This window comes from Agrilus planipennis, unplaced genomic scaffold (genome assembly GCF_000699045.2).
Source record: "Agrilus planipennis isolate EAB-ADULT unplaced genomic scaffold, Apla_2.0 scaffold77, whole genome shotgun sequence".
Lineage (NCBI taxonomy): Eukaryota > Metazoa > Arthropoda > Insecta > Coleoptera > Buprestidae > Agrilus > Agrilus planipennis.
Window position 1 is genome coordinate 106,291 of NW_020439413.1, and position 17,684 is coordinate 123,974.

General features: G+C 35.1%; 2 protein-coding genes across 5 annotated transcripts in view; one reads left to right on the forward strand and one right to left on the reverse strand.

Annotated features, from left to right (window-relative positions):
* Positions 1 to 17,684, reverse strand: part of LOC108734264 (synaptotagmin-7) — a 663,520-nt gene that overhangs the window by 47,449 nt on the left and 598,387 nt on the right. The gene's annotated exons all lie outside the window — the stretch shown is intronic.
* On the forward strand, positions 14,889 to 16,522 carry LOC112905816. Its single transcript, XM_025978972.1, has 2 exons — positions 14,889 to 16,038; positions 16,086 to 16,522. Exons 1-2 carry the CDS (start codon positions 14,899 to 14,901, stop codon positions 16,092 to 16,094), a joined length of 1,149 nt encoding a protein of 382 aa, XP_025834757.1. The 5' UTR covers positions 14,889 to 14,898; the 3' UTR covers positions 16,095 to 16,522.

The window sequence follows — 17,684 nt, forward strand, 5'->3', positions numbered from 1 at the left end:
ATATAATAATAAAACAGAATTAATATGTTGATTATTATTATTATATTAGATTTTATTATAAAAAAAATATTTTTATGTATGTTGAATAGTTGATTTTAAGAACTTAAGTACAATTTTATAATGTTAAAATATATACACTATATGCATAGATACATAAATATATGTTGAAAAGTTGTTTATTTGTATACATTCAATAAAATTTAATTGTTTATGGACTCTAAAAAAAGAACTTTCTTCCAAAATATTTAAAATCGAGTCCGAAATTCATTTTTCTATTTGAAGTTATTAGCCTGTCAGGAAAGTTTTTATAGTGTCATCTATTGATGGTATAATAGAACTGAGAAAACCACTGGGGTACACAAACTCTCTTTACAAATTCATACTCCCACCACTAGACCATTACTCCGATACGCATGCGCAATAACGTACGATATTTTTGATGTCAATACGATAATTTTTCTCAAAGAGTGAGATAATTCTATCTACTGAACCTGGCAACGCTGCTTTAAAGAAACTTCAACATTCTCAGAAATTTAGGAAAGTAAAGACGCTTATTTAAAGATTTATTGTCAACCAGAGTTATGCATGTGAACAGACTATGGTCAGCAACTTAACCCACGCAGTTCACACGGATAACGTCTCAGACAGCAATATGCTTATCGTAGCGATTTGTTACCACGTATAAATACTTTACAGTTGACGCGAGTGACGTATTGCTGTTCTATAATTCAACGTTCCAATTATTATCATGTAATTAACGCACATTGTTTAGTTTAACGAATATTTTTTCAAAACTTTTCAAACGTTCAAAATAGCCTCACCATTCACCCGCACGTAATTTTTGTCGAGACCCTTCACTAACCATTTTTATGATGGTCCGGCAAGTTCGAATTCTCAGTAATCCCTTGAATGATTTGTTGCTTTATTTTGTGTCTTTAAGGACTATTTTTGCTCGTACATTTCGTATTAGGCTTTTTGTTTACCGAAAACCTAAAATGCTTTCCTCTAAAAGCAGTCGTTCATTGTCACTCGCACAACAGCATCTCAACAAACATACTCTCCGCGGGATATAACATATTTTGTACGCGTATTTTTTCAACAATTAATTTTTATTTTATTGACATAGTGTATTTTTAGAATTATTTAATAAAGTTCAGTGTTATTGTTAGTGAAGAAATAGGGCGTTATTTTTTATCCGTAACAATTTTCAACCTATAAACTATAAACTACCTATAATCACTTAATTGGATAGGCAATTGATAACAACTCAATTCCACACCGAGTTACGTTCATCAATTAACATATGGTTCTTCGAGCCGGATTTTAATCCGTTTACATCATTTAAATTGCATTAACGAACAATTCACAAGTAACGAACATTNTGTTCATCAATTAACACACATAGTGTATCATTATTGATATAATTTGCAAGTGTATTTATCCAAAAAAAGTTAGTTTAATTTCAAAACTCTTTTTAAAAACTGGATTAAGTACACCGAACGTTTAACTCCAGGCAGTTATAAAGCCGATGTTGATCTCTTACTTAGGTACCTAAGTACCCTCTAACCGTTGCACCGTTTACTATTATGCGGTTGCCTTTTTTCACTTTGTCTGTACTACTCATGAAGCATGTTTATATAAAAACGACTTTGCCTAGAGGTTTAGACTATTGCTTAGCATTTGTGTTGCCGTGAAAACACGAGCGTATATTTTCACAAAAATGTTCACGAAGTGTTCAATAAAAATAACTTCAAAATCGAACACTAAACTTTATTTACAAAAAAACAACAACTAATCTTAACAGGATAATCTTTCAATCAAACCAATAGCAGTAATGCGTAACTAGATGAAGTGTTTTAATAACTTAAAAACACTTTAAAACTTTTGGGTGTTTCATTCCCACCAGCCAGTAATGCTGGTGGGTGGGCAGTCCCTCCGGGCTATGCCGGAAGGTAGGGCGGAAGGCACTCTTCAGCCTGCTTTCAGGAATCGTGGGAATGGGTGGGTGGTGGTTCGGTTGAGAAAGTTGAGACGGACGAAATGAATACAGTAGATAATGAAAGATTATCTATGGAATATTACTGCCCCAGCATTTGCCTAAGTGACCCAAGGCAACCACAGAAAAACTTGGACCAAGGCAGACGGACCCGGAATCGAACCGGCGTCCTCCCGAATGCTAAGCAATGGTCTAAACCTCTAGGCCATGCCGCTCGGTCGACTTAATAACTAAAGCCTAGCAACATATATTGCCTTTGGTTACCACCACCACCACCACCAAATTCCATAAATTGAACGATGTGGAAATAACCCCAAACAGGGTGGTTTGCGTTGGCCTGCACCAGGCCCTTGACCTTCGGTAGATGCTTTTAGTCACATATTTCCGAATCAATGTCGATTACTTGGACCAAATAATATCGACACGAAACTTTATTGTAACTATTGTTCGTAATTTGTTTGTGGGTCTTTTATTGGGTTTTCAAATTAAATAATTCACAGAAATCCCAACAATTTTGGAGGTTCGATTCCGGGTCTGTTTGTCTTGGTCCAAGTTTTTCTGTGGTTTCCTTGGATCACTTAGGCAAATGCTGGGGCAGTAATATTATACAGGTAATCTTTCATTCCTTTCTGTCTTCATCCGAACCACCACCCACCCATTCTCACGATTCCTGAAAAGAGGCTGAACAGGGCTTTCTATCCTACTTTCCGGCGTAGTCCGGAGGGACTGCCCGCCCGCCAGCTTAGTGGCTGGTGGGAATATAACACCAAAAAGTTTTTTAAGGAGTTGCAAATTATTCTCATACCCAGGGCAGAAACAATAAATTGTTAGTAGAAACCTTTTAAGTTCTTATTATATTAATTTAGATTAGATGCCAATCACGTACGTAAACTGCCTCGTCAATTGAGTTAGACTGGTTGAAATATCTTCCATAACATTCGAAATACGTCAGCCGTAACAAATACCTACTAGAGGGCGGTACTTTACCTGTATAGTTGTATTTGGATATTCAAAAAGTACTAAGCTTGTACAAGTTCTTTCCCAAATATTTGAAAAATTCCTCTTGAAATAAAGAATTGAAAAATAAATATCGATCATTAAATTGAGAAAAGTAATTTCCAATCAAGGTTTAAAATTCTTAGGTGTCACAGTAGACACTCAATACTGTGAGCCGAGAAAAAAAGGCTGTTCAGAATATTAATTTTTCTAGGTTAATGATAGTTATATTTAATATTTATGTAATGTGTATCTATAATTGGTATAAATAGTACTTTTATACAAAAATATAGAACCGCAATACATATTCATTAAAAGACAGTTATGGCTGAGAGGGTAATTCATCACCAGAAATTTTCTACTATGCTATTCTTTCTCCTTTTTGTTTCTTTCCTTTACTAATTAATTACTGTTAATTAATTGATTAATTAATATTACTGTTATTGTTATACCGTTCACATATATAAAAAAATTCCAAACCGTTATAGTTCTAAATAGGATGTAAATTTTAAACCACTCAAAAATGGATCGAAACGGCGTACCTTCTTTATTTTATAACAACTTGAACATTGGCGCTGCGCGGCGTCGGGCCTTACAATGCAATTTAACTTCGGGCCAAAGTTCATATCCGCTAAGTTTCTAAAGTAACCCCCAGAGATGAATTTCATCAGTGTTGTAANCCCCTAAGAGATTTTTTGCGTTCGCCTGCATGGAATTCTCCATTTATTAGAACAAGTTCGAGAGTTTATGTGCAAGTATCGTATGCTTATATGGTCGTGTGTATTATTAAATGACAAAAACAAGTGTCTACTTTATAATTCAAAACTGCTAGTCGGTCGAACTCAACTAGAAAAACAGCAGAATAGTTCGTTATTTGGATGGTATTCGTAATAACAAGATAGTAATAGAATGATCGATTATTTTTTATTCGGATGAGGAGGTATTAAAGAAATAGTAATAGAACAGACGGCGTCAGTAGGAATATAGGTTCTACAGCATGAAAGGCTAGCTAGTTAGAGACATATCGAAAGCAGAAGCAGGAGTTAAGAGAGGGTAGGGGTAGACCTACTATTCACAAATGGTTAGGTACGTAGAATGTTCTACTTTTAGGGAAATGCGAAGATTAGCTCGGGATAAGAAAGAGTGGGGGTGCGTGTCCAACCATTGCTAGGACTGACCGTATGAAGGCCTACAAACAGCGCGGTAAACGCCATTTGTAATACAGTGCAACATTTAGTGGAATTCAATATGTTCAACAAGGTCTATCTACAAACATTGATGATATCTACTTGCTAAACTGAATCTACTGCGTAGATAGGCACGTTACCAAGATCAAAAAAAGAAGTTCGTGGTAGTCATGGTGGTGACGCGCTGTTGAGTCCGCCACAAAAGCGAAATTGTGATTCGTGTCTGAGACAGAGCACTGACCACCATGAAAGTTTTTGTTCGATTATGGTAACGTCCCTTATCGCATAGGGTGAGCTATACCGTGGATTCAGATCAGCAAGTAGATTCCATCAATATAAATATAGCAGTGTACTACAGATGGCGCTTACCGAAAGAAACTGATCTACCTTCTCTCCCCGAGGCTGCAACCAGATTCGCGGCAAATCTCAGGGCAGTCAGGCCATCCGAACCCGTCTACCTCGACACTTTCTGACTTTGCCCCTAAACTAAACGACCGTTTCAGAAGGCCCTGTCATCTTCTCTTCTGAGCTGCTCACTTTCTGCTCAAGTCTAGTTTCGCTCTTTAGCGCGAGTGAGGTGGGACACCGATTTTCGCTCACACCCAAACACTCTCCTTCCCCCTACATCCCCCACCCCTTTTCCAAACTCCCAAAAAACTTTCCCTCGGATGTACAATTTTCTATCCCTACTCGAGGAGGGGTTTTAGTCGGTAGTAGCTAAGGCGAATCCAACACTACGCCCCTTCAGGGGGTCTTTTGAAGATTTCCCCTCTTCGAGGAAAAACTAAACTGTCGGAGCTGTCTGCAACACGTCGATTAGCTCCCATTAACTTCGTTGTTCGACTGACCATATGATAATAATGATGAACAACAACAATTTAATAACAATCCTCACACGTGAGCTAGCAGTGATAATGGGCGCTGTATACCCCCAAGGCAAAATACATGCGTCATGTCATAACTGAATGGGTCGTAACGCAATGTGCTGATAGGTTTTTGATGGTATATCAACGAAGAAAAATTTTAATGCGTTACCCACGCCTATTAAAAAGTTTGAGCTACTTATTTTCAGGAATTTGTGACAACATGAGGAGTCCAAAACACCCAATTTTATTTTTAATAAGGGCTAAATATCCAGACAGAACTTTGAATCAGAGATAAAGATACTCACATTCGGAACTAGGTAAGTCTTTTTGGTTATTTTATAATCTACTAGCGACCCGCCACAGCTTCGCATGGGTACAATACTGATACTAAATATATTTTTGTTTTGTTTAGATTAATATCGAGGAGGGGAAATTTTCGAAAGATACCCCCTGAACATACTAAATATACTACAGAATGTCGAGAATCGTTTTTATATACAACATTCACAGTTTTTTTGTCATTAGACGATACAAACCGGCCTCCCGGCCATTACCGCCGCAACCACTATGTCCCTGTATTTTAAATCTGTAATATCTTCGAAAATATTCATTTAAATTACATGCTGTAAAGGGCCATATTGATCTATATTAAATGCACAATGTATTTAAGGTACTTTATTGGATAATCGCTTCGTAAATAATTCATTATTTCTCATAAAAAGTAAAGGATAAAAAATGGTTATTGTGGGTTATCCCTAAGAGATAGACATACTATCGCGGACTTTTTTGTAGACCTTTTTAAGGTGTGCAATACTGTAGTACATTATTTTGATCTATCTCGTAGGGTTCAGCCAGCGTTTGCAATGTAAGCGCAAAAAAATATGTTTATTTACATCACATTACAAACCTTTAAAATTATCAGTGTTTCCCTACTATCTTATGCATGTATTATACATATAAACCATCCTCTTGAATCACTCTATCTTTTAAAAAAACCGCATCAAAATCCGTTGCGTAGTTTTAAAGATTTAAGCATACATAGGGACAGACAGCGGGAAAGCGACTTTGTTTTATACTATATAGTGATACACTTAACAGCAATTTTGAAGTAGTGTTTGCGTAGATTGCTATATATCAAATTTAAGGACTTGGCATCAGGCGTGAATGCAGGGAAGGGTTCTGGGGGTTCTAACCTCCCCTCCAGAAATGTATAAGATATTTGCACATTATTTACATTTTACGTTTCATAATTTCAATTAACTTTTTAAAGGTCATTTTCATGCTGTGCCCAGAAAGCCGAAGGGATCAGGAGTAATAAAACAGATCGCTGTACTGTACATTTATGAATAATTTCAGTTTTTGGCCTGATTACGCCGGCAAAAATGATAGTAATAAATATGTGGCGTAAAAGAAAATATTTGTAAACGTTATTTATTTATTTTTTTTTAATTCAATTCTAAATTTATTTTTGCAAGTTCAATTTTTCTTTCAGTTTTACATTCACCTCTTACGCTCTCACTAATAATTAGTTTTTCTCCTCAATTACCTGCACTTTTATGTGTAGGCATTTCATATCGGTCAGTATCTATCCATTTACAATATCTTTTCTATTTACCAACAATCCTGTCCTTTTGAAGAATTGATTTTACATTGTAGTTGCAATAAAATTTGTTTGTATTTTTTATGTACCAAAAATTACAATAACTACAAGTACTAAATATATGAGAAGTTCTTTTTCATAATCAATATGTCATAAAATTAAAAAATTCTGTATAAATAATATATGAGATGTCGGTCACCAACAGCTCACTGTAATACCGATATGCGCATGCGCGCCTATCTATTCTCATAGCCTATCGCGTCGGGAGACAAAACGTTGCAAAACGTGTCGTTTCATAGCTTTGAGATTTTACTCCCATCGAGCCCAAAGAGGTTTCACTTCAAAAAGTAACTTTTTTTCAATATTTTTTTAATGACCATCCCCCCTCCCCTAAGAGATTTTTTGCGTTCGCCTGCATGGAATTCTCCATTTATTAGAACAAGTTCGAGAGTTTATGTGCAAGTATCGTATGCTTATATGGTCGTGTGTATTATTAAATGACAAAAACAAGTGTCTACTTTATAATTCAAAACTGCTAGTCGGTCGAACTCAACTAGAAAAACAGCAGAATAGTTCGTTATTTGGATGGTATTCGTAATAACAAGATAGTAATAGAATGATCGATTATTTTTTATTCGGATGAGGAGGTATTAAAGAAATAGTAATAGAACAGACGGCGTCAGTAGGAATATAGGTTCTACAGCATGAAAGGCTAGCTAGTTAGAGACATATCGAAAGCAGAAGCAGGAGTTAAGAGAGGGTAGGGGTAGACCTACTATTCACAAATGGTTAGGTACGTAGAATGTTCTACTTTTAGGGAAATGCGAAGATTAGCTCGGGATAAGAAAGAGTGGGGGTGCGTGTNTGTTATACCGTTCACATATATAAAAAAATTCCAAACCGTTATAGTTCTAAATAGGATGTAAATTTTAAACCACTCAAAAATGGATCGAAACGGCGTACCTTCTTTATTTTATAACAACTTGAACATTGGCGCTGCGCGGCGTCGGGCCTTACAATGCAATTTAACTTCGGGCCAAAGTTCATATCCGCTAAGTTTCTAAAGTAACCCCCAGAGATGAATTTCATCAGTGTTGTAAATGTAATCACAATATTTGAGGGCCGCAACATTGCAATATACATAGATTCTCCAGGTCCTGACCGAATTACTCAAACATTCGTATTGTGGAATTCACAACATTGGGATCTTTATATGGATAACAAATAACTAAATGAGAAACTCAATGTATTAAAATTCTCGAGAGTTTCAGTGCCACCACGATATTCTCACAGAATTGTGAAAAATGTAAATAAGAAAAAACTCATGACATCAACTAATCTCCCATTCAAGTTCCAGCCGCACCACCACCAAGATTGCCACTCGTACTTTTTGATAAAGTATTGTACCTTATTTAGGGTAATTGTATCCTATACTTTATGAGACAAATAAAGTACGCGAAAATACTTTCAGTATCAAATCAGGACGGAACTAGTAGTAAGGATATATAAAACAGAGGGTAGCCCAGGGTCAAGTCGCCTTCAATAAAAAGAATTCACTTCTGTGCTCCCGAACGATTAATTTAGAAATTCTAAAAAGATTGTTAAAGGTGTAAAAGTACGCGAAAATACATTCACTATCAAGTCAAGACGGAAGGAGTAGCAGAGATATATAAAACAGAGGATAGTGCAGGGTCGAGTCGCCTTTAATAAAAAGAATTCACTTCTATGCTCGCGAACGATTAATTTAGAAATTCTAAAAAGATTGTTAAAGGTGTATGTGTTAGAGCGCGGCACTGTACGGGTCCGAAACATGGACGGTGGGCGCGGCGGAAAAGAAAAGGTAAGAAGCGTTCGAAATGATGACAATACCATAGATATAGAAAATTAGAAATGAAGAGGACTCCAGAGGACTCTATGGAAGTCAATCAAAAATAGGCGAGATAGGTTGGTAGGATGAAGGTCTAATCAGAGACATATTACAAGCAGAAACAGGAGTTAAGAGGGTAGAGGTAGACCTACATTAGATTACTGTTAGCAAATAGTTAAGGATATGGGATGTTCTAGTTTTAGGGAAATGCGAAGATTAGCTCAGGATAGGAAGGAGTGGAGGTGGTGCGTGTCCAATCAGTCTTAGGACTGACGATCTTATGATGACGATAACCAGGTGGATCGCCAACCTCCAAGAAAAGGAGACGACGTCTTAAGGAGAAGGAAACATACAACTTCCTTGCTAGTTAAAATCCAGGGCCGCGCAGGGCACTGTACCGGGACCTATTGTCCAAAAAATAATTTGGTATACTGGCAAAGATGTGTTAATTAAATTTCTACGTATGACGTTCTTCAACATATTTCAAGGAAACACCAGTTATTGCCTTTTGCGTTTTTATTTCATAAAAGAATGTTCGTTATTTTTGATCTCGACTTAAATTATTTTATGGTTTTAGCTCACAGAGAGTAACCGATTTAAACATAAACGGAATTTGACTGTGATGAATCAACAAAGCATATTTTAGACCCCATCGAAATTTCACTTTTCATTAGTTTATTTTCGTTGTAGTGCTCAATGGAATTTATTATTTCGTCAAGTGATAGTAAGCCAATGTGATGCGAAGCAGCGTTAGAAAAAATTTAAAAAAATTTTCACTACCATTACAGTCCAGCAGTTGGTCGAAGTAAATTCGCCGTTGAAGTAGGCAGCTAAATGGACTAGGCGAGTGAAAGCCGCAAAGCAGTAAATTTCATTAATCCCTCAATTGCTTTTACCTGCCGCTGATTTTGACGAAGTTAAATGCGAGTGGTAAAACCCATTTCGTGACTGATTTCATGACCTCCACAATGTGGGGGTTCAAACAAATTTCTGGTTTCACAAGCAAACAACATCATACAGTCAGTGTGGTCGCTGGCGCTTTGTATTTTAGTTTCATAGATGGAAATGGATCTCAAATTAATTATCTGTTATACACTAAGTAGCTACATGCCTACACACAGGATATTTCGTTGGTCGAATAAGAAAACTAATTTGAATGTTTTGGTGATTACATCAATTACTGATCTGAATAGTATTAATGGTTTAAAATTTTGAAAATCCCTCGAAGAAATTTTGAAAATGTGAGTTTCAAACTATCAGTTAGAGAAAAACAAATGAATATCAATATGAAATATTCTCAATTTTTACCCACTACACACAACCTCAAATTAACGAGGAAAAATTGTTGCTGTTGTCACACCCCCGCCGGGAATCGAACCCGGGCTCTTTGGCTTTACGCACCAATCCTCTGACCACTAAGCTACGAGAGATTTTCCTCATTAATTTGAGGTAGTGTTTAGTGGGTAAAAATTGAGAATATTTCATATAAAAACTAACTCACTTCGGGAAGATTTCTACATTGTATGTATATTTATATTCAGTATATAGTTACATTATTTCGACGGATCTGTGACCTAATAAGTACGGTTTGTCGTTGTTGCTGTTGTCATCTCTCGTAGCTTAGTGGTCAGAGCATTGGCGCGTAAAGCCAAAGAGCACGGGTTCGATTCCCGGCGGGGGTGTGACAACAGCAACAAATTTTCCTCATTAATTTGAGGTAGTGTGTAGTGGGTAAAAATTGAGAATATTACATATTAAAACTAACCCACTTCGGGAAGATTTCTACATTGCATGTAAATGAATATCAGTGTACAATGCTTTAACTATAAAATGTTTAATTTCTTTTTCAATATAGCTCCGTATACACCAAGCTTTTGTCTTCCACCACTGAATAATTCTCGTAGTCCTTTTGGAATCGAGAAGCCACAACTGCCTCGATTAAACTCAGTGGTGTAATAATTGTCCTTGATCGGTCCTGTGGTAGGAAAGAAGTAGAAGTCTCTTTTGGACTCTTCATCAATCATTTTAAATCAAACCTTTCATTGGTTTTCTACTTATTTGAAAACTGCTGACTCTAAATGTTCAAATAACAATTTAGGTATATTTTATAATTTTCTGTTCTATGTATCTATGGTTTTGTAGTAGGTAGGTCTATAAAGAAAATTTTTGTAACTGAATTAGCGGATGATTGGTAAATATGGAATTAGCTGACGATAAAAATATCTAATAGAACAATGAAACTAAGCAGATGGCCTACATTCTATTTCTATTGGAACTTTTAATTAAAAAAGACCAATTTTGACTTGTTAGGCATGTGTGCAGCAGTGACTGAGCCGCGCGGCATGCACCATATTAGGTTATGGTGAGAAAGTGATGACATCTGTGGCGTACTGAGCGCCATTGAAGATAAATCAATATTACTGGAGCAGTTTGGGCTTTCGGTAAGGTCATTACCCTCATGTTCATGCATATTGCTGAGTGGTGCGAGATTGCTCATTCTATTTATTTTTCATGTTTCTTCTTCCTTAAATTTTCCTGAATACTGATCAGACATAGTGTATATAGAACTCTACAAAAATGAAAAGAAAGTTGCTTGGATTGACTGAAGTCATATAGATTATTTTGTAATTGCTTATTCGTTACCTGTAATAACCGAAGTTTTAACAAAAAGGAATTACTTCGATGTTTGAAAACGGATAATTTTAAAAGATTGTTAAATAAGTACGTTTGGAATGTAGGTCTATATGGTGGGCGCGACGGAAATGGAAATGTTGGAAGCGAAATGTGGTGTTACAGGCGAATGATGAGGATACCGTGGATAGATAAGGTTAGAAATGAGGAGGTATTACAATCAGTAGGAGAAAAGAGGACGCTATGGAAGTCAATAAGAAATAGGTGGAATTGGTAGGACACCTTCTCAGGTATTAAGGTCTAGTGAGAGACATATAAGGGGCAGAAACGGGAGTTAAGAGGAGTAGAAGTAGACCGAGATTAGATTACTGTTCGCAAATAGTTAAGGATGTGGGTTGTTCTGGTATTGGAGAAATACGAAGATTAGCTCAAGATAGGAAAGAGTGCAGGTGCTTGTCAAACTATTCTTAGGGACTGACGACTTTGCGATGATGATGATGAATAATAATAAATGAGGAAGTATTTTGAGTTTGCAATTTTCATCTTCAGTTCAGAATGTGCAAAGAGGCTTTGAAACTCGAAACTACAAATGAAATAAACCAGTTAATATAATTGGGTAAGCCTAATGCTTAGTTTCTCTTTCGTATTTTTTGTTTATGTAATGTAAAACGAAACCTTTTTTTAAAAATAGAAATATATTGCTTCTGACATTTTCGTGAAGCTTTTTTTTTTCTTAATTCAAGGAGTATTTTCAAACTTTCTTCATATATATACAAGCTCTGGAATGTTACTCGAATAAAGCAGATATATTTGTTAAGTATTCGCAGAATTTTCCAGGAACGTAATTCTTCCAAATAACAAAAGCAGACAGTACGTGCACTACTTGTTTTACATCTCACTTAAACAGTAAAATATTGGGTGACAACATTGTTTACAAATTCTATGGTTCCTCCAAATTCAATTCCAACCCTGAGACGCCTTACCTTCCATTCTCTACATTTTACATCGTTATAAGATGGATTATTTAGTTAGGTATATATACACGAGTCAGCATTAACGTAAAAAATATTTAAAAATAATGTTGTCCTGTTTTTTTAATATCTTTTTAAGTTAATACATATATAAATTGTAAGGTAAAAATACCCGTTTGTTTTTTGTAACAATGGTCAAATTTTCTAAGTAAGTCTCAGTTTGTGTTCAAAAATAAGTGTGATGTGAAGCCAAAAATTTGTCAATATCTTGTACATGTACCTACAGTACTTATTCTACTCATCTCGTCGTTGCTTTCATGATACTATGATTAAGTTATTATCTCTAAATGACATTCTTAATTAACATATTGACCATTTCTTCCCCTCTTAAATACAATAGTTGAAAAAACAGAACGTTGAAAAGTTTAATATTTTTGAGAAAACTTAACCGACGTTTCGCCTCCTCATACGGGGATTCTTCAAGGCTACAATAAAATAAGACTAGCACTAGGCTAAATCACATTTTATCATTTTTAATACTTACTATGACAAAATTTGATGTATCCTTATTATAATCTTGAAGAAATCCCATATGAGGAGGTGAAACGTCGGAGCACTTTGTACATACTGACCGCTAGGAATTTTAATTTTGATTAGCGTTTAGAATTTTTATACTAACTCTTGTTTATTATTATTTTATTGACAAAAAGAGATTAAAACACTGACTATCATTATAATCAGTCTTACGACTGGATAGTCACCCATCTCTACTCATTCTTGTCATGAGCTAATCTTCGCATTACCCTGAAACATACCAAATCATACTAACCGTATGGATTTAAATAATTTAGATCATCACAGAAATGTTCCCATCATTTATCAGAGATAAAAATGTTTCTTTTGGCATTTTGAGGATGCAACTTCTTTTTTAACACCTTCGTTATCCTTAGAACGTGTGCTACTTTTTCTGATCAACGTCAAATTTAATTACATAAAGTAGATGTTACGTCTACTTAAACTTACGCCAACCTGTTTGCATGAAAAATAACGGCTACGTTTTAGTTTCAATACGTACGTTTATTTGGGATAATCACTGTTACCTTGGTGTTATTTTTCCGATGTAATCCTAACTAATATTATAAATAACAATGAGAGTTTGTTTGTTTATTTGTTTGTTACCATTCCACGCCTTAACTACTCAATCGATCATCATGAAATTTTCTACACACATTTTCAGGGACACAGAAAAGGACATAGGATACCTTTTATCTACAAAAGAAAATATGAAACCCGAGGGATAGAAAATATTTGCTTTACAACTCATTTCAAAGGTATTAGTGAATTAATTTTTGAGTTAATTTTTGACCACTACAGATAACCCCAAAATAATGAGAAAAAAGTGTTGGTGCTGTCGCTCTCTTGCCGGCATTTGAACCCGGACTCCTGATTTTACGCACTAGTACTCTATCAGTAAGCTACAAGGAGGTGACAGCAGTAACACTGACGATACGTATCTAAGACCACTTTCACACAGTACGATAACGACACGATTTACTGCACGCGATTTGCCGTATCGTATCGGAACGCTGCTTTCACATTATGCGACTAAATATTGTTCCGACAACGTTCCAAGTTGAAGTGCTAGCCTGCCTATCCTCGCAGTGTTGTCTGATTAATTGTAGGTATCTAATGGAGCGAAAAAACTGTAATTCTATTAATTCGACTGTTTCGTAATTGAATGTTTTTTCTTTGAGAAAGACGTGTTAATGGCTGCAAGTCGCGGTTAGCACTGTTAGCATATCATACACGTGCGACGGAAATGAGTATAGGCAACCATGAATAACGATAAGTTGGCGCGACACACGATATATGTGAAAGCATACATTCGGTTACAATGTAAATCGGTATATTTGCGACATTTTTACTACAACGATTTTAATATCGGATCGCATCAGTGTGAAAGTGGCCTAAGAGTATTCGCTATGTGCACGTTGACGCCAGCGCCTGAAGTGTCGGTTTTAGAAACATTACAGTGAATAAATCCAATTGCTTAAGAAATTATACAGGCTCAAAAAAAAAATTATTATTTAATACAATACAAAGTTTTATCCTGCAAACTATGCCACCATGTCAGAAAACACTTTTTTCGTGTTCTGTAATTCATTGTTCAATTACAACGCGTAATTCAAGTTTCGAATTTTATTGTTTTCCAATCGCAAATTCACTGTTTCCACACAAATTACAGAGGCGACTAAATTCGTTAGGTGCAGTCCGAAGGCAACAGTATGTATGAGAATTTCGTTATTTTATGAATATATATTATTAAAGAAATAAACAATATATAACAGTATGTACTATAATATCTGGAAATATAATAAAACAAATATAATTTTTAAATATACATAGTTCTCTATTGAGCTATAAAAAATTAGACATTGATAAAATGAATAAATTTTCGTATGAATGTTAGACTAATTAGAAATTAGATTGACGAATAATTTTCTAATCTTATATTATCATAACCTTATTTACATTTAATCAGAATTAACTTGCCTTTAATTCTACTTTATAAGGTGATAAAGTAACTGAAGTTTGCCTGATGACACTACACCTAATCAAAATAGTCACAACCATCTAATTCTTCAATTCTCATGACATGAAGAACGGCCAAAGCTTTACCTTTCAGAATTGTTTGAGGATTAAATTTAATAGAATAAGTTATCTTCAAAAAACCTAGTTCGAATAATTTTATTCATTATTATNAAAGGTGGAAGAGAGAGTGAAATGATGACAGAAGAATATAGGCTATCGAAAGATAAGGTTTTAAATAAAGAAGGAGAGGTACTACTGAATTGGGTTTCAGATAATGGAATGTACATCCTAAATGGAAACGTAAGAGGCGATGAACAAGGGGAATTAACCTACATAGGAACTAAAGGAAGGTCAGTAATAGATTACGTAATTACTAATAGGAAAACTGAAGAAGATCTGATAGAGAGAATGCAGGTAGTGGATAACAATGAGTCAGACCATCAAAGATTAGACTTGCAATTAAATATTTTAACGAAAAAGGTACATGAAAAAGGATCTAAATACAAAACAATAATCTACGAAGGATGGTCGGAGGAGGATATTTTAAATTACAACAATAAGTTAAAAGAATTAGGAAGACCAGAAAATTGGAACGGACTCAGAGAAAAGCTAAAAGCAGCGGTATGTATAAAGGAAATAAGGATTAATACAAGTATCCAGAAAAAGAAATGGTGGGATCAAGAATGTCACGCAGCAAAACTAGAGTTAAAGAAGACAAGGAAAAAATATATAGAAACAGGTGAACTGAAAACAGATTACTGTGAATGTAAAAAGAAATACAAAAAAATAATTGAGGATAAGAAACGACTGACATTGGAGAAAGACTGGTCAGAAGCAAGAAAGGACAAAACGGGAAAGAAGTTCTGGGAGTTAATAAACAAACAAAGAACAAAAAAAGAAGAGATAAGTAAAAAAATACATATGGTTGAATGGACTGAGCACTTTGCTAAACAAATGGGAGGAAAAGTAGTAGAAGAAACAAGACAGCTGGGTAAAGAAGAGAAAATAGAAAAAAATGAAGATCAAGAAATAACGCAAGAGGAAGTAGAACAAGTAATAAAGAAGCTGAAAAAGAAAAAGGCGGCTGGAGAAGATAAAATCACAAATGAAGCCTGGATATATGGTGGAAAGGAATTACAAGAGAACTTGCAAGGAATACTAAATAAAATATGGAATGGAGATGAAGATCTGCCTGAGGAATGGAAAATGGGAATAATAAAACCAATTTTCAAGAAAGGAGATAGACATAAACCGGAAAACTACAGAGGAATAACTCTTATGAACACAGGATATAAAATTTACGCGGAAATACTTAGGAAAAGATTAGAAAAGGAATTGGAAGACAAAAAAGCATTAGGAGAGACGCAGATGGGATATAGGAAAAATAAAGGAACTATTGACGCAATATACATAGTTAAAACGGCCATCGAAGAAGAAATAAAGAAAGAAAAAGGTGAAATTTTCCTCTTCTTTGCAGACATGAAAGGAGCTTTCGATAAGCTTAAAAGAGATACGATATGGAAGACCTTAGAAGAGCTAAATATAGAAAACAAATTAAAAGAGAGGATAAGAGAAATTTATGAGGAAACTTACTTTAAGATAGAAGTTAATGGGGAAAAATCAAAGATTATATCAATGAGAGAAGGCATAAGACAGGGGTGTCCACTGAGCACAGTACTTTTTAATGCAACATTTGCAAACTTAGAGAAGAAAATGAGCACAGCGCAAGAAGGAGGTATAGTAATCGGTAGAAAAAAAATTTGGTCAGTGTCATATGCAGATGACATAGTTTTATTAGCGAATAATGAAAGAGGAATGAGGGAAATGTTAACAAAATTCAACAAATACATAAAGGAAAGAGGGTTGGAATTAAATACAGACAAATCAAAAATTTTAAGAGGGAAGAAGGCAGGAGGAAGAAAGAAAAAGGTCGAATTCCAATGGAACGGAAAAACAATCGAAGAGGTTACAGAATTTAATTACTTAGGCTTCATATTACAGAGGAATAATGGAGTAGACAAGCACATTAAAAATCTGAAAAAGAAGGCATTAAGTGTAATGGGAAAAGTATGGGGAATAGGAGAAAGAAACTTAAGAGATTGCTGGAAAAAGAGAATGTTTCTTTTCGAGACACTAGTAGAAAGTATAATAATGTATGGGGCAGAAATCTGGGGATGGGAAGAGAGAAAAGAAATCGAAAGTATTCAGGACAGATATATTAAATGGACACTAAAGCTAGATAAGAGTACTCCGAGATACCTTCTTCAGGAAGAAACTAAATATGAAAAACTGACCATAAAATATTCAAAAAGGGCCTTAAAGTACGAAGAAAAAATATTAAATTCCGAAGGCAACGCAATACTAAAAGAATGTGTAAAAGTTAAGGACAATATTTCGGTCTTGCAAAAGGAAGAAAAGAAAACCACAAGGGAGAGATGGAAGAAAGAAAGAAATAATTTTTTAATGTAGAGAGGATGGTCAATCAAACATTATATATGGAAGCTGGAAAATGAGAGAAGTGTATGGAAGGAAGTAGAAGACTTAACTAAAGATATTGATAAACAAAGAAGGAGAGAGAAAATGAGAAACCTGCAATTCGCTCAAGAGTACAAGATATTATGGAAAGAAGGAGAAGGAAAACTTCATTATTTGATAGATGAAGGAGTAAAGAGGAAAAACGACCTACAATTAACTGCAAGATTTAGATTGGGAAGTGAAAATAATGTATTGGGAAGAAGAAGAAAAGAAATTATGCAGATTATGTAAAAAGGAGCCAGAAACGCTTGAACACATTTTTGAGCGATGTAGTGAAACAGGAAATTCTACAAAAAATTGGAAAACCTAACTGGAAGGAATGGACAACCTGAAAAGGAAGAGAGAAATCTAGTGGAAGAGGAAAATAACAGGACAAGAAGAATAATAAAAACCGCACCTTTGTACTTTGTATATATAAAACATATTGTTTTAATAAAGCTCAT

Excerpts from the sequence above, each read along its gene's own strand:
- LOC112905816 (XM_025978972.1), top strand. The coding sequence starts at position 14,899 with ATGATGACAGAAGAATATAGGCTATCGAAAGATAAGGTTTTAAATAAA.